Source organism: Sphaerodactylus townsendi, linkage group LG13 (genome assembly GCF_021028975.2).
Source record: "Sphaerodactylus townsendi isolate TG3544 linkage group LG13, MPM_Stown_v2.3, whole genome shotgun sequence".
Lineage (NCBI taxonomy): Eukaryota > Metazoa > Chordata > Lepidosauria > Squamata > Sphaerodactylidae > Sphaerodactylus > Sphaerodactylus townsendi.
This window is the reverse complement of record NC_059437.1, coordinates 55,635,594-55,659,652: the sequence shown is the minus strand read 5'-3', so window position 1 is coordinate 55,659,652 and position 24,059 is coordinate 55,635,594. Positions and strand designations below refer to the sequence as shown.

Sequence of the window (24,059 nt, the reverse complement as noted above, 5' to 3'; positions counted from 1 at the left end):
TAATCTGAATTCCCCAGAGAAGCCTCCACAGCTCAGGCGGCAGAGCTGGGAATCAAACCCGGTTCCTCCAGATTAGATACACGCGCTCTTAACCTCCTACGCCACTGCTGCTCCTAGGGCACAAAGGCCGAGGGCCCAGGCCTAAGGAAGCCCTTCAATGTCCCAAACTCTCTGTTTTCAGACAGTGGTTGGTATAAACAAATGATCGTTCTGTGCCTTGAGCCTTCTAGGAAAGGTGAGCAAGTATCCACATAATAACCCATCTCGGTTGCGAGTGCCACAACCGCCCATGTTGGGCCCTAGCACCTCAGCTGGGTGAGACCTCTGACAAAAGATTCCTCTCCCACCCATCAAGCCAGTAGAGTCAGCCAGGCAGCCTCTGCTGTATAATGTGGGGGCTTCCCGTATTAGCAGCTGTGAAAAGAAATGGGAAGCACAAACCTGGTAAATACAAATTTTTATTACAAGAATTTTAAAATGGACATTCTCTACTACAGAACAGTCAGCACAGGAGGGAAGAGAACGAGTCGACCTATCAAAGCATGTCTCAATTCTTAGGATTTTTGACTGGGCACTTATGGTATTAAAGACGAACAGCTCCACCCCCACCCCGCACCTTGGAGTATGGCTTTTCCCCATGTTTCTCTCTTCTTGGTTGGATGCACAGACTTGCTTAGGGACTCAGCCCAATTTGCTGAGGGCAAGAGGAGAAACTCCTCTCCCCAACGGAGTGCAAGGTAGGCTCCAAGCTACAGCAGCGCACCCTCCAACCTCCCTTGGGGGGGGGGGTCCTCTGCTTTCCAACCCAGTCTCAAGCTGCCCAAGGGGTACCAACTGGCTCATCAGCTTCTTGGCTCTGTGAACGGCGGATGCCAAAACCCACCAAGGGACCTGAGAGCCAAGTGCTCCCATGCAAACCGCCCACCAGCCAGCCCCCAAAGCTGTGCTTTCGTTAAGCAAGGAAGCTGGGATGGTCTGCCTACCCTGCCGCAGCCGAGCACGTGAACACACTGCACATCGAAAAACATAACGTGAACGGGAGTTGATGTTTCCAGCTGCCACATCTCTGCCCTGCAGCTATGTAACTGCCTACATTAAGACCGGTACAGTCACAAAAATCTTTTGTGCTAGAAGAAATGCAGGTGAACACCTGCCCCTCCCCCCACCAAAAAAATTAGTCCAGCGACACCTTCCTATTCTTCGTCAGGGTAGGCGGGTTCAGTCTGCCACGGTTTGGCCTGTGAGAAAGAACAACAAAAAGTAAAGCACGGCCTCCTCCTCCTCCTCCCAAGGTGTTTGGCGGGGGGGGAGGGGGGCGCAGGGGGAGGCTCGCATCTCAAGAGGCTGTGAAATGACTAGGATTTTTAGAACGCTTTCAAACCAAGTCTGGTAATCTCTGCTCCAAATTTAGACATTCTCCAGAACCATGTATGTTTGCTCAGGTGCTTAATATACAGACTCTGTATCTCTCGCCCACTTTTCTCCCCAGATGGGGCTCCAAGCACTCTGAACATGGTTCTCCTTCGTGTTTTCACAATCATCCCAAGAGGTGGGCCAGTATGTGGTGGGCCCAAGGTCACCCCATGTGCTTCTGTGGGAGAGGCGGGGCCTGTGGCAGCCCTGCCCCAAGCCAAGCGAGGCCCAGGGACGGCCCTTACCGTACGGCGGCTGTACTGGCCAGGTCCAGGGGCTCTTGTGCTGCCTTCACTTCTCAGACTAAGAGCAAAACAGAGGGAATGTTAGGAGTGGAACCCAAAAAGCACTTCCAAGTTGAAAGCGGCACTTGGCACGGACAGAGTACCCTGTTTCCCCGAATATAAGACATCCCCTAAAAATAAGACATAGCAGAGGTTTTGCTGAAGTGCGAAATATAAGGCATCCCCCGAAAGTAAGACGTAGCAAAGTTTTTGTTTGGAAGCATGCCCGACGAACAGAACACAGGAAAATAAGACATCCCCTGAAAATAAGACATAGCGCATTTTTGGGAGCAAAAATTAATATAAGACACTGTCTTATATTCGGGGAAATACGGTAACTGTGTGGAAAAAGAGAATTTCGCAAGTGGGCAGTGGGGGGTGGAAACCACAGATCGCCTAGAGCCATGGTGGCGAACCTTTGGCACTCCAGATGTTATGGACTACAATTCCCATCAGCCCCTGCCAGCATGGCCAATTGGCCATGCTGGCAGGGGCTGATGGGAATTGTAGTCCATAACATCTGGAGTGCCAAAGGTTCGCCACCACTGGTCTAGAGCCCCCTTCTGTCATGGCTGAAACCCTCTAAATGTTCCTCTTCTCCCAAATTGCAATTTTCCTATCCTCCTTTACTGATTCAATGGAGGAGAAAAACTACAATACCCACAGTTCCTGTGGACAATTGGAAGCCCAAGCAGACTGGTCAGTCTCAACTGCAGACCAGTGCCAGCTTCTACATATGGAACGGGTGGGTGGGTGGGTGCCGTCTATCCCTAACGGAAACCTGAGCTGCTTCCAGTCTAGAGCACACACACAAACGCTTCCCCCGGGCACGCTACCTGGGTCGTGTTGGAACCGCAACAGGGAAGCTTGGCACGTAACTGCTGGGAGGACAGTTGTGAGGGGAACGCCTCACTGGCGCAGGGTCTCGGAGCTCTGCCATCCTGTCCCTTTGGCCCCCACGCTGCGTTCTCTCTTCTTTGCCTCCTCCACCCTGGTCGTTGAGCTTCCCTCGCTCCGAAGGGCCAATTTCAGTCTCTCTCTTGTTACTGGGAGAATTCAGCTGGACCCGTCTGGCAGCCACTGGGTGACCCCGAGAGTGTCTCCCTCGTACAGGCTGGGGAGGACTCTGCTGCTGGAACTCCTCCAGGTACCGAGGTGAGACGTCCCCTAAGGCAGAAAGGAGGAAGTTTCACCTGAAGCCACATTTGCAAAACAGAGAACTGAGCAGTACTTGGAAGCCCACAGCAAAAAGGATGACCGCTTTGCCCCAGGGGGCCAGCCTTGCCGGCAGCTCAACACCAGGAAGAGACGGAGGCCGGAAGGACAGTCCAGCTGCTGCAGGCTTCTGTTTCAAAGCAACGGGAACACCATGAAGTGTCGCCAGGAAAGGAGGGAAACCGAGCCAGAAACTTCAGCTCCTCCCTGCACCTCACTCTAAAGCACAAACAGCCCTTTACCATTTTCTTGTAGCAAACAGTCTCTGCAAACAAAGCATGTCCCTTCTCTGAAGGAGGAGGCATCTGTCTCAGCCAACGAAGCGAGCTGCTCTCCTCACCCACCCACTGCTCATCATACCTTGATGATGGACGCTTCTCTTGGGCAGGTCCGGCAACTCCGTCCTCTCCAAGTCTTCCATGGCTGGAGGCCGTGGTTGTGACAGGGATCTTCCTGTGGCTGGACGCAGGTCACAACGGTCCTGTGGTTAAGACGGGAGGATAAACGTTTGGAGACCTCCTCAGAGATGCACACAGGCCAAGTCTGAACAGGGGGCTGACCTGTAAGGCCCATTAGACTCTGCCTGAGACAGCCACCGTACCTGATGGTGGAAGAGGGCCTCTTCTTTCAGCTGGACTCCGCAGAACTCGCAGGGGATCATGACGCTGCCCCCAGAGTCAGGCTGCAGGGGGCACGCTTCCCTGCCGCTGGACTGATTCCTCTGCAGCTGCTCCCACAAGTCTGTCAGACGCTCATCCTGATCCGGCCGAGGGGGGAGGGAGCTCCTCTTGCTGAAGGAAGCCAAAGCACTCGCCGGGCTGCACCCCGTCTGTCACGTGGGGGGAAAGTGTCAATGAATGCCCGGCTTATAAGGCCCCCATAGCAAGTAAGAAACAGCTTCATCTCTCCCCAACCACGCAAGAAGAGGGGTAGGGAGAGAAGGGACGCCATTTCTCTACGTTCCTTTCCAGGCATTTTTCTAAGCCCACAAGAACTATGCATTTTTTAAAGCCCATTCCTCCTCTCCAGGTATACGGTATCATCTGCAGTAAGCACACATTTAGAATCTGTCTTTGTGTCCCTTTCCCCCACCCCGACAATTTCCTACTTCAGCTCTGAATCACCAGTTCCATAAATATTCCCTGCTCACCTTTCCTAGGAGGCTCAAGGAACAGGAGGGATCATTTGTTTATACCGACCACCAATTGAAAACAGAAAGCTTGGGACATCGAAGAACTTCTGACTTGGCAAATGTGTTACTATTGTGGCACCACCACCAAGGGGGCTCTGAGCCGTGCTAGATCTTACCTCCCTGCAAGACCCTCTCCGGGGAGGAATTCTCAAAATTATACCTGTATCTCCCCCATACGGGACTGCATCCCACAGATATCTGCCGCTAACAGTGATGCTTTCCCCCTGGTCCTAGGAGGCCGGCCCTGTTCCTCTCTGGCTGCGCACCCCCACTCAACTTCACTTAGATTACGACCATCAATTCAATACAAGGAGAGGCAGCTGCAGCACCCAGAACCTTGAACAGAGATGGAAATACTAACCTGATGAAGGATTAGATCTTCCTCCGGGTACAGCTCCTCACAGAATTCACAGGGTAGCAAAGTCGGCCCTGCAAGGTGAAGAAAAGAAGGGTTGTCCACACATGCACCCCACAGCACCCAGCAAGCAGCCTTATCCTTTGGATCCCCTATCATCCCCATCACACACGGACATTCAGAGCACTAGATCTGAGCCCAGGAATATCTTAGAGCAGGGATGTCAACCATGGGGGGTGGGGGTGGATTTAGCCCTTTGAGATGGCTTATCAGGCCTGTGAGCTGCCTGAGGAAATCGCCACTTGCTCCTCAGCTGGCCTGAGGCCCTCTAAGTCAGTGACGGCGAACCTTTTCGAGACAGAGTGCCCAAATTGCAACCCAAAACTCACTTATTTATCGCAAAGTGCCAACACAGCATTTTAACCTGAATACAGAGGTTTTAGTTTAGAAAAAATGGTTGGCTCCGAGGTGTGCGTTACTCGGGAGCAAGCTTGGTGGTTTTGCTTTTAAGGCTACATGCAACTCTTCCAATGGGTGAATCATGACCCTAGGAGGATTTACTCAGAAGCAAGCCCCATTGCCAGCAACCGAGCTTACTCCCAGGTAAAGAATCATGCTTTAGTTCTTCACATAAAAATCAGTGGGGTTTAACAGCGCTTAACAGGGTTACCTACGCTACTTCTCCAAAACTAAGTCTTAGTTTTCCCAGCAGCCCAGGCCAGCCTAGATGTGCAGGGGGGCACTCTGTTTGTGCATACCCACAGAGAGGGCTCTGAGTGCCACCTCTGGCACCCGTGCCATAGGTTTGCCACCACTGCCCTAAGTGCCAATCAGGGCTGGGGAGCCTGCCGAGAGCTCTCTAGCTGAGACAGCCACATCCCGCACTAAGGGCTTGGTCCAACCAAGTCACATTTATGTTATATCCAGCCCTCGTAACAAGACCTTAGAGACCAACAGGACTTTCTGGGTATAAGCTTCTGAGAGTCAAAGCTGCCTCCATCCGATGCTGCGCCAGGTCTAACACAGGAAGCTCTGACACTTGAAAGATTCCAACCGGAAAACCTTACGGGTCTCTGAGGTCCTGCCGGATTCAAATTCAGTAGCGCTACGTGGCTCCCTCCTCCTAGAGCCATATTCAGAGCATCACAGACTGCGTTAGTGCACATACTCTAAAGCTAACTCTCTGGGAGGCAGGTTGCGCTTCTTCCCATTTTGCAGTGGATGATTCAAGGCCCAGCAGATGGTGAGTGGCTGAGGGCTGGCTGGCAAAGTTCTGGAAGCAAGGAGTTTGGGGCCATCACTTTGAAGCTCCTGTCCAAGCAGCTGCAGAAGAAAACTGACTCTGCAGCACAAGGCAATCTTGTGCCATCCCCAGAAAATGAGAAGGGGGCGGGGGGTGGGAAATCAAGCAGGACAGCACTCTCCGCATCCCTTCATGAGTGTGTCTTCTTTACAGCTGTGTGGTCTCAACTGTAAGCACTCGCCCCGTGATCAGAAGCTCGCTGGGGAACACCAGCCAACTTTTCCCTTCCTCTGCCAAATAGTTTAGTCCCACCACGTTCCCTCACTTGAGTCCCATTGTGACATGAGTTGCTGCCGGACAGATATGTCCTGTGCCTCAGAGATAGCTGTGAGAGACACTTCATGCCACATGGGGAGGGAGTCCCAGCAAGGGCACTACATGTGACACGGGAATCCTGAGATCCCCCAAACTGCCACTGTTAGAAGACCAGCTTGAATGAATTCTGAAATCCTGCCCCTGTGCTCAACTCTTTTTTGATTTCAAATACCTTTAATGGCATATAAATAGTTTAACATTAACATTGCAAGGTAATAACAGCCTTTACAACTTCTGACGAGTTAAAATAACACCATTTAAAAATTTAGCCACCGCTTCCAACAGCTCGTCGTTGTGGCTGTTTAAAAGATATATAACCTTCTGTTTATCTGTAATGTCTTCACTTCCATGCAGGAAGGGGATTATGTGCTTCTTCCTACCTATCTCATAAAAAGGACAATCCAACAGCATATGAGATACTGTTTCCACAGAACCCATGCCACACGGGCATTTCTGTGCTCAACTCCACCCCTCTGTCTGGGCTTGTGGCGGAACTAAAACCACACCAGCCTCCAATGCTCATTTCCCCGCTTCCTCCCAACGCTTATCACTGAAATGTAGACTGTTTCTGAATCTGGTTCCAGTTTTCTCCACCCAGCTCCACTTGTTCTCTCCCCCACTGAAGTTACAACTTTTGCAAGTCTTCCATCGTGAATTCTGCCAAGTGTTCGCAGTGCTTGCTCGAGCATTCCACAACCAGCAGCCAGGACAAAATTCTGTGTGCCGCAAGCCACGCTTACCTTTTGAGTTGTTGGAAGAGTTCACAGACCCCAGGAAGTCTTGAGAGAAGTTACTGAAGTGATTAGCCTCCAGGGAATTGCCGGTGGGGCTAGTTCTTGCGGGGCAGATACTCTTCCAGAAGTCCCTCTGGAGTTTGGCTGGGCTGTGTTCCTGTTGGAAGTTGTCCTGCTGCAAACTGAGAGCCAAGAGGTAATCCAAGTGGCAGTCGGGTTCTCCGCCACCAAAGGCCAAGGTGTTGTCTGTCTTCTCCAGGCGACCTTCAGGGGGAAGAATCATAACCACCCATTAGACCAGGGGTGGCCAATTATTTTTTCCATGGGGCCGCATAAGAAACAGAAAATATAGTGGAGGGCCGCTGCAGAATGTTATATTCCTAGCTTCAAGACTGGCCTGACATAGCATCAATGTAATTATCAGTCCCTTGGCTGTTACAATGGGCAGGCAACCTTTTAACATGTTTTGAGGAGCTCAGCATTTGTGTGATTTTATCACATCAATGTAATCAACAATTTTACTCACCTCGCCATTAAACCTATCTGCATTTTGTCCAATAGGACTGTTATTTTTTTCTCAGAGAAAGGACTGCCTGCACTAACATTTGACTGTGCCTGACTTTAATCAGTAACCCAACAGTCATGCTTATATTACCGAGATTTCTCCTACTGATACACAAGTAGTAGTCATGGATTTGCATAATGTATTCCATGAAGTTCAACTGAATACAATTGGTAGTACTGAGTTGGACTTTGGGGTATCTTTGCTGGCGCGTCCCAGGCTCTTGCCTCTCACCGCCGGGACTCGCCGCTGTGAGCGCCTGGGCTAGCCAAGCCAGCCAGCCGTAGGGGCTCTTCCCGGTAGTCCGCCACCTCCACCTCCTCACCAGCTCGTCGTCCTCCTCCTCCTGCACTACCGCAGCTTGCCAGCTCCAGTGAGTGGAAGTCTCTTCCCTCCCTCTTTTGCAATCCCACCCCCTGCCTATGGGCGCCTTGCCTAAAACTGGCGGGGAGCTGCAACCTCCGCTCCGCGCTGCTTAAAGGGTTGCTCGCTGGGAGAGGCAGGGAGAAACCCTAACCGCTCCATTGCCCATGGGTGTATTTATCGGAGCGTTCCAAATCTTGCCGCACAATACCCTGGGAAACGTAGTCCCGCGCGGAAACCCATGCAGTTGCGATCTGTTCCTTCTATGCGGGCCAGTCAGGGTCATCCGGCGGATATAATGCCCAGGTCTGCATTAGACAGAAGCAGTCGTACTTTTGAACTTAATCCCTGGGGCAGTCTTAAGCTAACCTCTGCCAACAGTAGTCATCTACTTCAGCAATTAAGTACTTTGGTTTTGAAAAACAGGCGGCTGCTGACAAGGTGCCCGGTTCCCTTCTCCCTTAGCACAGGAGTCAACTCAAGAAGAGAGGTATTAATGCGTAAACCCCCCCACACTAAAATGAAACCACTGGAAAGGAGAACAAAACCCCAGGTGTTGGCTTAGCCCAGGGATAAACTAGCAGCCTAAAAGCCAGTGTTTACACACTTTTTTCTTTGGCGGGGAGGGGTGGGGGTGGGTGGGAATAAAAGCCAGACATTTTGTATAACCAGGACAGGCAGCACAGAAGAGGTTCAGGGCAGCCAACTTTGAACACTAAAAACACCTAAGATGTTAAATCAATTTTTTTAGTCACCCGATTCTCTTTTGATGCCATCCCCCTGGTTTCCATCTGGCTGCAACGGATCTACATTCCTCCTGGGATGGTTCCTGGGCAGCTTCTGGCCAGAAAGACAGTTGTAAAGCCTGTTCACCCCGGGTGGGGGCCCCGGGGAGCCGTCCGAATGGAGGATGTTTCTGATCGTCTGGATATTTCGTAGAGATGCCTCAGAGTTCACGCAGGGCTGCGGCTGGCCGACTCGGCTTTCTTCGGCCTTCTTCCCACAGTCCTCAAGATGCTCCTCCAGGTCTTTCAGCATCACATTGCGGCTGCATCTGCTGCACTCCTCCGTCCGGGTGCCGCAGTAGTCCATGTGGTCCTGCAGCTTGTGAAACGCGAGCTCCAGGTCACAGTGCTGGCAGGCAACAGGGCGCAAAGGGCAAGCTGAGGCCTAGGAGGAGAAAACCAAGAGGTCCACAGCTGCAAAGCATCGTGCCAAGATGAAGGCAAACAAAGGCACTTTGCAAAGTGCTGTGGCTCAGTGCTAAGGCAAGGGTCCTCGGTTCGAGCTCTGGCAAGTCCAGTTCAAAGCCACAGACGGGCGATTTACCAAGAGTCAGGTTAGGACACCATCTGGTCTAGCTGCCTGCAGCGAGGGCTGTGTTCACGCAAGCGGCACAAGAACACAGTCTGCCAGGCATTTCAAAAGAGAGGAGTCTTATGAGCTGCAACTGGACCCCTGGGCAGCAACACCCCCGTGCAGAAATCCTTTGCCACCTCCCTTGGACATCTGAACCCGCTCAGAGAGTCTACTATTTCCATTTACATGCTAAAAAGCTATAGACGAAAAAGCCCTTTGTCAAAGTTCCCCCATCTACAATTTTTTAAAAAATTCCAGCCAAGCAAGTATGCCAACAAAAGGACTAACATTTATTTCAGTATCAGCTTTTATGACTCAGAGCACTCGCCCGTGCAACTGAAGAAAGGAGTTCTAAGTTCTAACGCATATGGAAACAAATGCTGTTAGCCTTTGTGGTGCCCCTGGACTTTCGTTTAATTTTGCTACAACCAACCGACATGGGTCTGCTTCTGCAAATAGGTTACCAGCCCGTTTTGAGATGTGCCCCAAGTCGCCTGCCCTGGTCACTCAGGCTGAAACACTCTGCTCTCCTCTAGCACACAAAAACCTGGAGGCCAGCCACAGCAGCCGGGCCCGTGGTCGTTCAGTTGGAACTCAGCCCACAAGAAACAAGGGCTCCCAAGGCTCAGCCTGCTAACCTCATGTTCCAATAAGTTGCCTCTTTCCATTTTCATGCTGCATTTACAGGTGATCTGCAATGGGAAAAGGTAAACATCAGGATGAAAGCCCCCTCCCAGGGAGGAGCCAAATTAGAGCGGGGCGGGGTGTGGGGTGTGTGATGCTGCTCAGTCACCTGAGTGTGCTCCAGTTCCATGTGGTTTTCCATTTCTGACTTGGGGACGGACTCCTGGCAGAAACTGCAAACCCCGATGTTCCTGCTGCAGTGGATCTCGTGGATGGTGAAGTTTGCCACAGGAATATCCTTTTTGCTGGGATGAGAGAGAGGGCATTCAGGCAGGTCACCCAGGAAGCAACAACAGAATGGCTTTGGAACAATGTATTGGAATCAAACTTCTGGGCACTAACGGCATTTCCCTGGGAATAAGCCCCAGTGAGTAACAGGAGAGTTACTTTCACGTCGACCAGTTTACGATGACTCCCTTAACCTTGTTACTATTTTAGAAATGTATGTACAAGGCTTATTTTTAGATAACGTCTGTCTGTAACTCCAAGTCAAGTACAGTCTTTTACATAATCATCAGCCATGACCAATTAGTGAGTCATGGCAGGAATCCACACTAAAAGATGCATTTCCTTCTCAGGATTCCTTTGTGTATCAATCTGCTCCTTTTCCTTACATAACTGCTCTGCCCCCCCTACAGAAATAAGTTGTCATGAATGTTGAACTAAGTAGTAGTAGCAGGAGCACTATGGTCCCAGTTCCCAGGGATGAAACCGTAGCGACATCTGGTACCAGGTCTACAGCCTCGGTCAGAACCAAGACCAGTCCTGTTGCACTTCCAGCTTCCAGAATTGAGTACACCAGCCGCTCCAGCTCACAGTCATTTACAGTGCATGGAAAGCCTGAGGGTGCATTTCCCCAGTCAAAGTAAGATAACTGAAGCAAACCTGAATCACATTTTCTGCTTTCTGCCAGTGTGGTGCACTCTAATCTGGAGAACCGGGTTTGATTCCCCACTCTGCCACTTGAGCTGTGGAGGCTTATCTGGGGAACCAGATTAGCTTGTGCACTCCAAACCGTGTCAGCTGGGTGACCTCTAGCATTTGCATTCAGGTACCTGTGCCTCATTTCCCTCTTCAAGGGCCTGCGCGTCTCTTGGCCTTCCTGTACTGGCCTTGCCTCATTCTCCACTTCTAATGCACTCCCACCAATACTGCCCTAAGAATTCAGTACACCATTCCTTTGGGATGTGTCATCCCAGATCTAAGGCTCTGAAAGTCCTCTTGGCTTTCCCCCAAAAGCTAGTTGAAAAACTGCTCTGCTCTGAGCCTCGCTCCCTTTTGTTCAAATACAGCCTGTCCTCTCTTGTTCGGGTTCACCTTCTTAACACACTTAAGGACTCATTCAAAGTGAACAGTGAATGGGAAAAGGGTCATCTGACAGGGATAAGAGGCAGGCAGGCGCTCTCTCTGGCAAATGAAGCTCATGCTCCCACAAACAAGCCTGCACAGGTATACTGTCAAAGATACTTTTACATACCTGCTTGTAAATCAGGCGGACTGACCCTGCTCCTCTGCCACAGCAAGGTTTTAAAAGTGGGGAATTAAAAGAAATGAATTCCAGTTTTCACCCTACCCCACTCACCTCCAAACGGGCACACTTATTTCATTTTATTTGGCTCTATCCCACGCTTTCCTGACACAAGTACTTTTATTTTATTTATTTTATTTATATCCAGCCCTTTCCCCGCAGGGCTCAGGGCGGGGCGCACATTAAACTGTACGGTGTTGCACTAATATATTCATATTCTTGGAATGTCAAGAGCACCTTTGGAACCCCTGGTCAACAAGCAGAACTTAAAACGAAATGAATCACGCCAGGCAACTGAGAAGGGCGTGCATTTGAAATTGTCCTCAGCATCATCTCCATGGAGAGAGGGATTCTCAAAACAAAACAAGGAACGGAACTCTAAGAGCCAACTATGAGACCTAGTCCGACGGAGAGCCGGCACAGGCAGTGAACAAGCCACGCCCTCCAGAGCGCCACTGAAGTCGTCTTACCAGTTGCTGCACAGCTGGGTTTCGCTTTCCTCTTCTGCCACTGCAGCCATCACGACCATTTGATCCAGGAACTGGGAGGAGAAAGAGAGCGGGAAAAAAAGGTAACTTTCTGTTTTCCTTCCCCCCCCCCGTCCTGCTGACTCATATTCTTCTCCTACTCATGTTCTCTGCCTCCCTGTTCTTATCGTCAAGATCAGCCGCATTTCAATGCTGCTGGCGTCATTCCAAGGAAATCTATTCAGCTGCGGAAAGTGCCGCCAGGCCATAACTGACTTACGGAGACCCTGGCCCCTTCCGCACGCGCAGAACAATGCACTTTCAATCCACTTTCACAATGGTTTGCAAGTGGGTTTTGCTATTCCGCACAATAAAATCCAGCTGCAAAAGTGGATTGAAAGTGCATTGTTCTGTGTGTGTGGAAGGGGCCCCTGTGGGGTTTCAAGGCAAGAGACCTTGCAGGGTGGTTGGCTCCTGCCTGCTTCTGCATTTGCATAGCGACCCTGGACGTCCTGGGTGGGCTCCCACCCAATTGCTGACTGTCCCTGCTTAACTTCTGAGATGGGATGAGGTCAGACCAGCCCAGTGATTCCCAACCAGGGTTCCATGGTACCCTGGGATACCATGACAAGGCTACCGCATGCCCCCTCCACTGGAATCAAATACATTTTGAAGGGGGAGGGGTTGGAAGCCTCATGGGCCCCCTTTAAACAACACTGAAAAACAGCATTGCTTTATTTGCCTAAATTTTGTGTGGATTGGGGGGGGATAGATTTAAAGGGAGACGCATGGAGGTGGTTTGCCATTGCCTGCCGTTGCGTAGCCACCCTGGAGTTCCTCAGTGGTCTGCCATCCAAGTACTATTAGAAACGGACACGGCGAGACACACGTGTTGGAAGAAGTGGACATTGGATCCACGCAAACAAGGACATACCTGGGAACTCGTCCTGGATTCGCTTGGATTGGATTATTTTGTAATAGTATACTTCAGACTGCCTTCCCTCCATAGTAGTGATATGTACATGTTAGCATTGATATGTAACACTGCTGTTATTGTTACTGGCAAATTGTTAGGCTTGATGTGTTTAAGTCACCATCTGTATTTGTTTCTTGTTTTTTAGTTTCATGTATTCCATTCATATTTACCCTGTTTTAATGTATATTGTTTCGCTATGTTGTTAGCCGCACTCAGCCCTGCAGGAATAGGGCGGGGTATAAATCCAAATACAAGAATACTAACCAGGAACGACCCTGCTTGGCTTGAGGAGATTCAGGCTAACCTGGAACAGCCAGCTCAGGGCATGACATCTGATCGAAGACTAGGAAGGCTGATGTGTCTGAGAGATCCACCACAGCTCAGAGGTTTATGGCTCACATGCACACATTCTAAACACACCACCATTGTTCTCAGTCTCTGTGTGTTTTTACACACAGGCCCATGCAGGGCATTGTCATGAGGCTTCTAGAATGGAACAGCGAGGAATCTGTGGCATTCCCCCCCCCCCCGCCCCCCACTCCTTCAGTTCATGGTCTTTCTGCCTTTGCACTCATGCTGGGCGGGGTGTGTATGGGGGGGGGAGGATTCCTGATTAGTTCTCTCTTGGCCACACAATAAAAAACACAGCAGATGTCTGACAGCACCACACATGTTTCAAAACCCACAATCTTTTACAAGGAAATCTTTCAACAACTTACCTAAAAATCACCAGAAAAAAACTTCACAGCACTTCTGGCAAAGTCGTCCAATCTGGTCTCCGGTTAGTCTACATGAAGAATGAACAAATTGTAACTGTGGGGCTCTTTCATAAACATCAAGCAAATTGACTGGAAAAGCAAGAAAGTATCTCAAGAGTTCTTAAAGCAGGGGATTGTATTTCTTGCAGAATGGAGTGTGCAGAAGATGCTGAAGGGTCACGGTCATTTCAGAGGGGAAGAGAAGGGAGAGGGGAGGCGGGGCAAAAAGGCAAGACCCCCTAGATAGGCCTGGGGGAACATCTCTGCCTTGTAGGCCCTGTAGAACTCTGCCAAGTCCCACAGGGCCCAGGTCTCAGGTGGCAGAGAATTTGACCAGGCCTGGGTGACACCACTCAAGATTTCCTTTGGGCTGGGGACCTCCAGTAGGGAATGAGCGCCAAACATAAGCCCACAACCACAAGACCTGGGAAAGAGGAAGCCACAGAACACCACGCCAGCCCCCAACGGATGCGATGCAGGTGAGTCATTCGGCAGCCTTCAAGGCAGTTCGGGACACAAGTCAAAGAGGCCTGGAGGATTCTTTGGCCCACAATGCGCCTCTGAGGCTCTCTGGGTTCTCAGGAGCGCCATATAAAATATCTTGGCAGAGTTGAGGACACGTGGCCCAACACATGGCGCTTTGGGGCACCCCAAACATCAGCAGCCCCTGCGTCCCCATGAGAGGCAGCTGCCCTCAACAGCTTCAAAAACGGAGAGCTGACCGACCAGACTCTGAGGAGGTCACGTTCAAGCCCCCTGCCCACCCACGCACCCTGGAAGCTTGCTGGTGTCCCTGAGCCAGGCACGCTTCCTCCACCTGGCCCTCCTCACAGGGTGATTGTGAGGATAAAACAGGGAGAGAGGGAGCCACGCACTCCAGGCCACCAGGGGAAAAGGGCAGGATGAAATTGGATGCAGATAAATGGTTCGCCATTTGAAAAAAACAGTTACCACCCACTCTTACCACCCACTCAGGCCAAGAATCAGTCAGGTACCCCCTGCTTGGTTAGGAAGGGGTGGGAGGGAGGGGAAGAGCCAGGCCAAAGACAGCCCCCCCCCCCCACATCACCTGTTCAGAAGCCAGGTGGGGAAAGGATCATGAGCCCAGACTTGCCTGATTGGTGGAAGACCCCCTCACCACCACCACCCGCCCAAGAGACGCTCAAAGACTTTTGTGGGGCATGCCTAGAGGCGGTGCCTGTGAGCGTGTGCGTGAATCTGACCTGGTCTCGATGGTATACCACAGAGCCTGCCTGCCTGCCCTCTCCTAGGGCGGCCATTTCCTCCGGGGAGGGGGTCCCAGCTCGGCCCCCTGGAGACCAGGTCTGACTCCGGAAGACCTCCAGGCCCCATTTGGGCCTATTAGCAACCTCCCCGGGAACGGGGTCCACCACGGCAGCCGTTCTCCAGAGGGGGCTTCCCACAGCCCCCGCCGCCGCCCCCCGCCCAGGGGAGACCCTCCTGAAACCCCGCCCCCCGCAGACCCGGTCCTGTGCTCCGCCGCCGCCTGAACGACGCCCGGGGGTGGTCGCCCCGCTCCACTCTCACCCGCGGTACGAAGTCGCCGCCGCTTCCTCAGACGCTCCGCGCTTCCTAATCCGCCTCCACCGGCCCATGAGACAGCTGCCGCCTCCCGTTAGCCTCTCGCCGGCGCTCGTTGGCCAGTGGCTGTGTCAACTCGCACGAGCCTCCTCGCGATTGGCCCAGAAGCATGCCCGTCTCACGAAGAACCTCCCACTTTCCCTCTCGCTCCTTCGCTCTCTTTTTCCTGACAGCCGCAATAGCGGAACGCGTTGATTGGCTGCAGCGGAGGACGTAATCGGGGACGTGCCACGCCCCCTCCTTTGGGCCACGCCTTCCTGCGAGGGAGGGCGTGGGGGGGGCTCTTTCCTGAATGAGGGTGGCGGGAAAAGGCTTTATTCATTCATTCAATGCACTGTGGAGCCGCCCCCTTCGGTGGTCTTTTAACAGAGGCCGCCTGGGCAGCGCTTTGATGGTGTTTTCCTGCAGAGCAGATGGTTGGACTGGATGGCCTTTGGGGTCCCTTCCAACTCTATGAACTCTCTGAAGCTAAAACGGTTAGACTGAGGCTATTGTCCTGTAGCCACATTATCAGACCGCAAGAAGAATCACTGGAAAAATAACGCCAGGAAAAGATAAAGGGCCAACATGACCTGGGTTGGCTGAATCAGGCACAAACCCACCCAATACGAACAGACGCAAGGATAAAATCAGAACAAATATGGAGTAGAAGTTTCTGTCTTTGAACCAGGAGGATCAGGGGAAAGCGCGAACGCAGTCCCCCACTACCACAAATTATGCAGTCGAGTTTCCCGCATTTGGGGAAATCGCAGGGGTCAGCACACCCGCAGTGCAATGGATGAGCCTCACCCTGGGAAAACCACCTTCGTGATCATGGTGTCTCCCCTGCCAGGTAAGTATGAGTTGGGAGGGAACCCGCCCCCCCTCGCCTCTCCTGGGCCCTGACACCCAGCTCACGGTGGCCACAAGCCCCCCCTTTCCCATCCCCTCCGTCCAGCAGCTCAGTAATGCTGTGCTGCTCCAAACTGCAGGATACGTCCTGGGGGGGCAAGGGGAACCCCGATCTGATCTTCTTTTTGGTCCCACAATGCTCTGAGCCTACACTCATTTGCATACCCGCCCACCTCTCACTGCTTCCTTCTGAAGCAATTGGCAGACCACTGCTTCACTCGCCTTTCCCTTGGAACTCTGGGAAAGCAGGGCTAGGGCCTCAATGCATCCGGGTGGATCAGGGGTGTCCAACTCTGATGCTTCAGATGTTCATGGACTACAATTCCCATCAGCCCCTGTTAGCATGGCCAATTGGGGCTGATGGGAATTGTAGTCCATGAACATCTGAAACACCAGAGGTGGATGCATTGTCGCTGGTGGGCGGGGGGGGGGCAGTTCCGGGAGAGCTGCTATAATGATCCAACTCTGGCCCTCTAGATGTCCCTACCTGCATAGCCCGAACATCTGGAGGGCCAGAGTTGGGCACCCCTGGCTTTTGAAGGTTTCCACGCCACCTTTCCACCCCTAGCAGCAGGCAAGACGGCTTGCAACACAAGAGGTCCCTGGCAGAAGAGCCACGTGCGCACCTGCACCACCTGCCAGCTCAGCCCGGGGCTCCCCAATTCACCTTCCAGCTCCCCGCTGACCCCATCACCAGGTGGGTCTTCCCCGCGCTCGGGAATCAGCCATCGCCACTATTTTGGCCCAACGGCGCTCCCGTAGGCCCTCTCCTTTCCCCTCCTCTCCGTGGTTTCCTCTCTGGCTCATCCCGTGCGCGGCTCTTCCGCAGGGACGGCGAGCGCCCAGGGCCAAATCGCAGCGCGGAGTGTGACTCGCCCTCTTCTTTCACTGTAATAAGGTTTGGGGCAACTTTAAATTATTTACATTGAAATTACTTGTAGTAGAAACTTGCAAACCTGCAGCGCTCACAACTCTCTGCGCATCGCTGTGAGGAGTGCTGTTCGGTCGCTCGCTCGCCCTAAGGACGCAGGTCACTTGCATAGTGCCGGATGGTCGTAGTTGTCAGCGTTTTTACTGCTTGTCTTGCTAGGTTTGCTATGGACTGTCTGGTATTATAATGCGTGTTATCCCCCCTGAGTCACGTCGGGAACTCTAGAACCTGGGACAAGGGGCTGGTGCGTGCGTCTGGGGCACCTTCTTGCACGTTTGGTGTGCTCCTGGCCCTCCATTCTGCAGAATTCACAGCAATGAATGGGATTGGATGTAGTAGCCACATCTCAAAAAGGATATTGAAGAGATAGAAAAAGTGCAGAGAAGGGCAACGAGGATGATTGAAGGATTGGAGCACCTTCCTTATGAGGAGAGGCTGCAGCGTTTGGGACTCTTTAGTTTGGAGAGGAGACGGCTGAGGGGGGATATGATTGAAGTCTATACAATTATGCATGGGGTAGAAAATGTTGACAGAGAGATTTTTTTTTCTCTCTTTCCCACAATACTTGAACCAGGGGGCATCCATTGAAAATGCTGCGGGGGAAGAATTAGGACTAATAAAATCGGCTAAGATAATGAAGCCATAATTTTGCATCAAATAGCACTGTTTTACACTGTCTTAAATTCCACGCAATTATAATATCACTTGTTTAACTGTTATCTGTTTTTAAAATTGTATGGAGTCTATGGACTATGAACAAATAAAGAGAGAGGATTAATAAAAGGAAACACTTCTTCACGCAACATGTGATGGGTGTTTGGAATATGCTGCCCCGGGAGGTGGTGATGGCCACTAACCTGGATAGCTTTAAAAGGGGCTTGGACAGATTTATGGAGGAGAAGTCGATCTATGGCTCCCAATCTTGATCCTCCTTGATCCGAGATTGCAAATGTTTTAGCCGACCAGGTGGTCGGGAGTAGCAGCAGCAGCAGCAGAAGGCCATTGCTTTCATCTCCTGCACGTGAGCTCCCAAAGGCACCTGGTGGGCCACTGCGAGTAGCAGAGAGCTGGACTAGATGGACTCTGGTCTGATCCAGCTGGCTTGTTCTTATGTTCTAATGTTCTAAATATGCTCCAGCTCATTTCAAGCACTGGGATTTCTAATATTTTTAAAAGTGCTTGGTTGTGGCTATGTGCAATTAATGTATGGACATGTGTTTCGATTTGTTATCGTTGTATCTACATTTTTGGCAATGCTAGTAGTTTTATCATTGTGCTATGTTGAGTTCTGCTGTTACTAGTTGAGTGAATTTTTGTCTGCCTGTTTCTGTTCTTTAATTTCTCTCACCTCACTTTTTGGTTTGGGGAACAGAGGCCTGCCGAGATGAATACCGATTCCTAGACTCCCTGCTGATGCTGACGTTCTCTGCTTGGGTTTTCCTAGGCTTGTGTGATGGCCACAGACACCATGGAGCCTGTCGTCCTTAACTGCAAAGGAGACCAAAGGTGCAACACCAGGGCAGATGCTAACTACCCCCTGCGAGTTCTGTATTGTGGAGGCAAGTGCTGAAAGGGTGGTGGAGGAGGGGCATGTTTGGGTGATGACGGTTATGATAGTAATAATTTCATTCACCATAACAGCCCAGAACAGACAGTGAAAGATCTCCCTGTGGGACTCCTCTTGGATGTTTGCGGAAAAGGGGAAATGGTCCACGATTTGTCAATACCATATTCCCGTCGTAGGACTTGCCGGCTCAAATGCCGCAGCCTCAATGTGCCATAAAGAATGTTTATTTTGTATTGTTGAAATTATCTCCCATCTTTCCAAGCTTATTGAGCATAACCGATACGGACGGCGGGCTGAAACTAAAATGGGCGGAATTGCGGTGTTGAATCCAGGGGTTTGAGGCAGGCGGGCGTTTGCACCTGATGGCATTGGGCATGTTGCCCTGAATCGGGCATGTCGTCATGTGCCCTTCTGGAGGAAAGCCTGTAGAAATTACATGGTTTTGCAAGCCCAGCAGATGGTTACCAGTGTAGGTGCCTTCTGGACTGATTCTAGAACAGTGATGGCGAACGTATGGCACGGGTGCCATTTGGAGCCCTCTCTGTGGGCACGCACACGCAGAGTTTGTCATGCGTGGGGCGGAAAATCACCCCCCCCCCACACACACATTTAGGCTGGCCTGGGCCACTGAGCACAATGTGCACGCACCACAGTGAGTAGGGAGGACTTGGCTGGCAGGCCTGGTGCCTGTGCTCTGGGTGGCTGCTGCCCGGGGGGGAGGGGGGCGCAGAGGAGGCAGAGATGCTAGAGAGGCACAGAGCAGTGCGCGGGACTTGCTGGAGGGTACAGCAGGCTGGCTGCTTCTCGAGCAGGTGGGGCGGAGGAACTAAACTAAACTAAACTAAAACCTCAGCATTCAGGTTAAATTGCTGAGTTGGCACTTTGCGATAAATGAGTGGGGTTTGGGTTGCAATTTGGGCACTTGGTCTCAAAAAGGTTTGCCATCACTGTTCTAGAAGATGATTTTGCTACATAGGGGTAGCGAGGGGGAAAGCCAAGGATTTAGGTGGGGATTGATGATCTTCAGGAGTAGGGGACAAGGATGGGCAGATGGTGGGCAGGAACCACACAGCAGGGGCCGAAGTTGGTGAGTTGGTTGATAGGGGGAGAGGCAGTCCTTTGAAAAATGATACCAATTTTCCTGTAATGATTGCTGTATAGTGGACTGTATCCTCTATTGTCTACAAAGGATATTTCCCCTGTATGTTTTCTTCTTACTAGGTATTGTAAGTGGAAGGAGGAAGAAAAATAAATGAGGTGCTTCCTGACATGACATGGTTTTGCAAGCCCAACAGAAGGTTCCCAGTGTAGGTGCTTGAGTGTAGGTATCTTGAGAAGCTCAGCTGTAAACACTTACTTGAAAAAGAGTAGAATTCACACCCAACTCTACCCTCCTTTTTGGTTGTTAAAATGTGGTTTTATAAAGAGTTGGTAGTGATAATTTGGGTCATTTTGCTTTCTATGTAAAATGTATTTATTTATTTGATTGACTTGCAAATGTTTATATCCTGCCTTTCTGCCCAGTCAGGGTAAAACTCAGTTCATGACAGGATTCAACACTTCCGATATGTGTGTTTGGGAGATTTGAATATGTACGTCACACGGATGTAATCAACAGTTACTGTAATGCAGAGTTTCTGGCGTAATACATCTGTTTGGCTTTAAGGTATCACAGGACTGTCTTGCAGTCTGCCAATAACGTGCTGGCAGTACAATCCTTTGCAGAGTTCCTCCACTCCCAGTGCATTGATTTTAATAGACTTAGGCTCATTCCGCACATGCAGAATAATGCACTTTCAAACTGCTTTCAATGCTCTTTGAAGCTGTGCGGAATGGCAAAATCCACTTGCACACAGTTGTGAAAGTGGTTTGAAAATGCATTATTTTGCATGTGCAGAAGGGGCCTTAGACTGACAGAACTCTGCGTAGGATTGCAGTGTTACGCAGCTACCCTCTGGAAATAGGGAAAATGTGATATTCTCAATCAAAAAGTTTTTTCTATTTTTTCCTTTCCCAGTCTGCTCGTTGCCAACAGAGGTGAGTCACCTTTTTATTGCCTTATTTTCATGGCTGGTGTCCATTTCATGTCCCACTGAAGCAGAGATTCACATGTGAGTGCAGGGACAGGACCAGATTGTGGTCCTCCTTCTGTAGATTGCTCCCTTGCCCCAAGATTGACCAAGGAGGCCTGGCACAAGGTGGCATGACGCAACAGGAAGGAGGAGGGACTTTTCTGTGGTGGCACTTCAATCATTGAACTCCTTACCACGGAGAGCCCCATATAATTAGCTTTCTCCAGAAGGGGATATATTGAGGCTGTTCTGTTCAGGAGGTCTTTAGTCTGCCGAGGCGGAGTGAGTTTTCCTCCCTGTGGGCTGCTCTTTTTAAGGATGATTTCTTTGTTTTAAATAAATATTTATGTAGCAGGTAATTGATGCTGCCTTAGATTAAGTCAGACCATTGATCCATGGAATTGAGTGCAGTGCACTGGGCTTGGCAGTCTCAGACAATTTTAGCTGGTCTCCAAAAAGTGAGTAAGGTTGAGCAGGAGAGTGCCGTTCTAGCCAAAGAGCATCAAAGTTTTGCTGCCTGCTCCCACCGTAACTTCACAGGAAATTAAGTATGATAGATGCATGTGCCTTGCTAGTTCTTCTCCCACAGTCGTCGTTTGCAAAGACAAACTCCTTTGTCGTGAATGTGTGTGTGTATGACTTCTCAACTCACAAATTGCATTCCTCCTCCAGTATTGTGAATACATGCCTGATGTGGCAAAATGCAGACAGTGGCTAGAGAAGAATTTTCCAAAGGAGTTTGCAAAACTGACTGTAGGTAAGGAGATCTTGTTTGTGGGGTTTCTGGGAGACTTTGGGCCTAGAGAGTTGGGTACAAAAGCAAACAGAGACTTGTTAAACCTGTTGTACTGACATTAATGGGGATTTTGTGGTGGACATTCATAGCATCAGGGTTGAATTTTGGGTGTTTGTATATAAAGTAGTTATCACGAAAGCAAGCCTGGGAGAGCCACGCTTGTTTCAGTAAAAACTGGGTTCTTTTCTCCAATAACTCCAACCACCTGAGGTCTCAACGATTTTTATTGAAAAACAGAAATCAAAGAAATAAAACTTAAATGCACAGAGGTTGCTCAACTGGTTACATTCCTTTTGGTTCTTTGTCCCCATTCCGGGAACCCATGGCCCAGAGATGCTTCTCTGTCCACATCTCAAGATGGAATTCCAAAACCTTTGTTTTCCCCTTCTCAGGAAAACTCTGTTCAGGCCACGAGGTAACTTAGTCCTTTGAAGTTTCACCCTGGCACCTTTGTATGGCTTCCTGTCCTCCCTCCAGGAGATCAAAAGGCAAAGATGCTTTTCACAGTCATATGTGACTTCCCTTTACTGTAGCGATAGCATCATTCCATGACAGTAGTGTAAATTGAAACTTGTTCTCCCTGCAGTGCTAGTTTTCTTCTTGCATAGAGTTTTTAAAGCAAAGGAACAGTCAGAGCTGGAATCCATCCCCTGCAGTCTAAAGTGGTACCGTCCATTCCGCTGCCTCGTTCTGCTGCATGTGTGAACCAGACATAATAGGGCAAATCTTTGGGAATAGTTCCATGGGGGCATATGATGATGTCCCTCGAGAGGTATTAGTTCTTCTTGCCACAGCAGGCAGAGGCATCCTAGGAAGGTCCACGGCGGTATTTGCATCAGTGAGGAAGGGATTCAAACTCAGTATTACTTTTCCACCCCTTCCCTTTTGCTTTCTTTCTCAGTGAGAACAGTTTCGGAAATAAATGTGCTAATGTGCAATTTAGCTGCAAGATCTGGCCATGATAATATCGCTATAATAACACTGGGTGCTGCAATCCCAAACACCTTGCCTAAACCCCGCTATGCGCTTAGTTTCGTTCTGAATTAACCATTTTATAAAATTTGACCTTGTTTTCTATTCCATTTTAGAGAACTGTCCTAAACGAGAATCCGGGACTGGAGAAGGTCAAGGGACAGCTGGAGAAGAGGAAGAGAAGAAAAAGCAAAAGAGAGGCAAGGTCTAAATAGCTGATTCTTTGCAGGCTGAACGCAGCAAATAACGGGCCTCTTTAGAGCCTGGCTCACGGCGGCCCTCTTTGGCCAGGCTGGTGAGCGGAGAGGCCAGCAGACCATGTGAAGATCTGATGTCTCAGCCCAGTCTTGGCTCTGAAGCCTCTGCAGTGATTTTCACGACCTTTCCTTGCCCCATTCCCCAGGTGGAAGAGGTCAGATAAAACAGAAAAAGAAGACCGTGCCTCAAAAAGTTACGATAGCAAAAATCCCTCGGGCGAAAAAGAAATACGTCACGAGAGTCTGCGGTCTTGCAACATTCGTGACCTTGCCCCAAGGGTGGAGACTCCTCAAGTCTCTGCATGAGGGCTGGGAGAAGTGGGAAGATTCATTCCCCCCCCTCCTCCCCCCCAAGTCAGTAGGTGCTATGAGGTGCCATCAGCAGAAGGAAGGTTTTCTGGAGAGAAAATGGTGCCCCTGTGCCCACCCCCACAACTTCCCCACGGGCTGCCTGTGCTGGAGAGAGCGCGTGTGTGCATGTGCAGAGGGCCCCAAATGAAATACTTGAGGGGGGGGGGTGTCGTTTTTCCTCCCACGTGGTTTTTTTGTGGGTTGTGCGTTGGAGAACCCCGCTAGCCTTTTTGGGGTGATACTTTTATGCAGTTCAACTGCAAGCTGGGGAGAAATCCAGGCCTGTTAGCAGTTGGGGCAGGGTGTGTATGGGGGGGGGGGGTCTCTCTGGATTTTAAGCCCCTCACCCCATCATATTCTCTTTGGAAAATTCTCGGTGCTGAGACAGGGCATGGGGCATAAAACTTATTCTTCCTAATTGAGGATTAAAGGGTTGTTGTCCTCGGAAGTCTGGGGATGTGAACTTTGCATTTTGTTTGATTGTGGTTAGGCTAGATCCCTTGTGGATATTAGTGTCACAGTCACAGTAACCTTTATTGGCATTAGGTATGAGACAGTGGGGGTTATACACTATTATTAAATTATTAAATTTAAAAACATATGTTACATGTATGGATTGGACATTAGTGGAGTTAAGCATTGGGGGTGAGCGGGGTGACTTTGGCTGATTTGAGATGGGGAAGATAATTGTCAAGTGGAAGCTAAATTCCAAGAGTGGAAGTATGTGTGTGTCCCCCCATAACCATTATGGGTTTTGGATTTCCCTCTCATTCTGCTTTTGCACACCATGTTGTGGTACAGGAGCACTGAAGGCCCCTTTGCAATCCTTGCAAGCATTGTTACATGCAGTTAGGAGTCCGCAAACCTAATCTGTTTTTCAGGATGGCTCCGCAACATATTTGTATATCTCTGTGCGCACACATGACCCAGGTCCAGGACTGATTCCTAGATCTAAGTATTAATTATCCCCTAGCTTCAGGATATATGTTTGCTCTCCTTCCATTTGAATGTGTTGTTGCCTCATCTTTGTGTTTCAGTTGCATGAAACTTTTCAGATCTTGGCCTCTTCCATGTGTTCAGAAGTGAAGGGCCGGTACTGGGTAGTACTGTGA

General features: G+C 50.4%; 2 protein-coding genes and 1 non-coding gene across 5 annotated transcripts; 1 reads left to right on the top strand and 2 right to left on the bottom strand.

Moving 5' to 3' along the window:
- Window positions 1–440: 440 nt before the first annotated feature.
- On the bottom strand, window positions 441–16,729 carry TRAFD1 (TRAF-type zinc finger domain containing 1). Of its 3 annotated transcripts, none has more exons than XM_048514514.1 (13): window positions 16,669–16,729; window positions 13,470–13,537; window positions 11,778–11,848; window positions 9,889–10,024; window positions 9,734–9,787; window positions 8,492–8,906; window positions 6,818–7,075; window positions 4,466–4,533; window positions 3,514–3,741; window positions 3,273–3,393; window positions 2,534–2,864; window positions 1,659–1,716; window positions 441–1,238 (listed from the first exon to the last, which is right to left on the bottom strand). In XM_048514514.1, the coding sequence occupies exons 3-13, from the start codon at window positions 11,834–11,836 to the stop codon at window positions 1,194–1,196; spliced, it is 1,773 nt and encodes a 590-aa protein (XP_048370471.1). In that variant the 5' UTR covers window positions 11,837–11,848; window positions 13,470–13,537; window positions 16,669–16,729; the 3' UTR covers window positions 441–1,193. The 3 variants fall into 3 exon arrangements, with proteins under 3 accessions (XP_048370471.1, XP_048370469.1, XP_048370470.1); XM_048514512.1 differs by lacking the exon at window positions 16,669–16,729 and adding an exon at window positions 15,057–15,393; XM_048514513.1 differs by lacking the exon at window positions 16,669–16,729 and adding an exon at window positions 14,732–14,884.
- On the bottom strand, window positions 15,787–15,950 carry LOC125443173. Its single transcript, XR_007246078.1, has one exon. It is a non-coding gene; the product is annotated as a U1 spliceosomal RNA (small nuclear RNA).
- On the top strand, window positions 16,530–24,059 carry DENR (density regulated re-initiation and release factor). The gene is made up of 7 exons (XM_048513876.1): window positions 16,530–16,899; window positions 18,377–18,491; window positions 20,517–20,536; window positions 21,244–21,328; window positions 22,456–22,539; window positions 22,743–22,954; window positions 23,985–24,059. Exons 2-7 carry the CDS (start codon window positions 18,386–18,388, stop codon window positions 24,057–24,059), a joined length of 582 nt encoding a protein of 193 aa, XP_048369833.1. The 5' UTR covers window positions 16,530–16,899; window positions 18,377–18,385.

Coding starts and splice junctions, on each gene's coding strand:
- TRAFD1 (XM_048514514.1), bottom strand. CDS start 11,836: ATGGTCGTGATGGCTGCAGTGGCAGAAGAGGAAAGCGAAACCCAGCTG. Junction 4,534..6,817: donor CTCTTCCAACAACTCAAAAG/GTAAGCGTGGCT, acceptor TTCACCTTGCAG/GGCCGACTTTGCTACCCTGT. Junction 1,239..1,658: donor GCCAGTACAGCCGCCGTACG/GTAAGGGCCGTC, acceptor TCTTTCTCACAG/GCCAAACCGTGGCAGACTGA.
- DENR (XM_048513876.1), top strand. CDS start 18,386: ATGGCCACAGACACCATGGAGCCTGTCGTCCTTAACTGCAAAGGAGAC. Junction 21,329..22,455: donor GTTTGCAAAACTGACTGTAG/GTAAGGAGATCT, acceptor ATTCCATTTTAG/AGAACTGTCCTAAACGAGAA. Junction 22,540..22,742: donor GAAGAAAAAGCAAAAGAGAG/GCAAGGTCTAAA, acceptor CCCATTCCCCAG/GTGGAAGAGGTCAGATAAAA.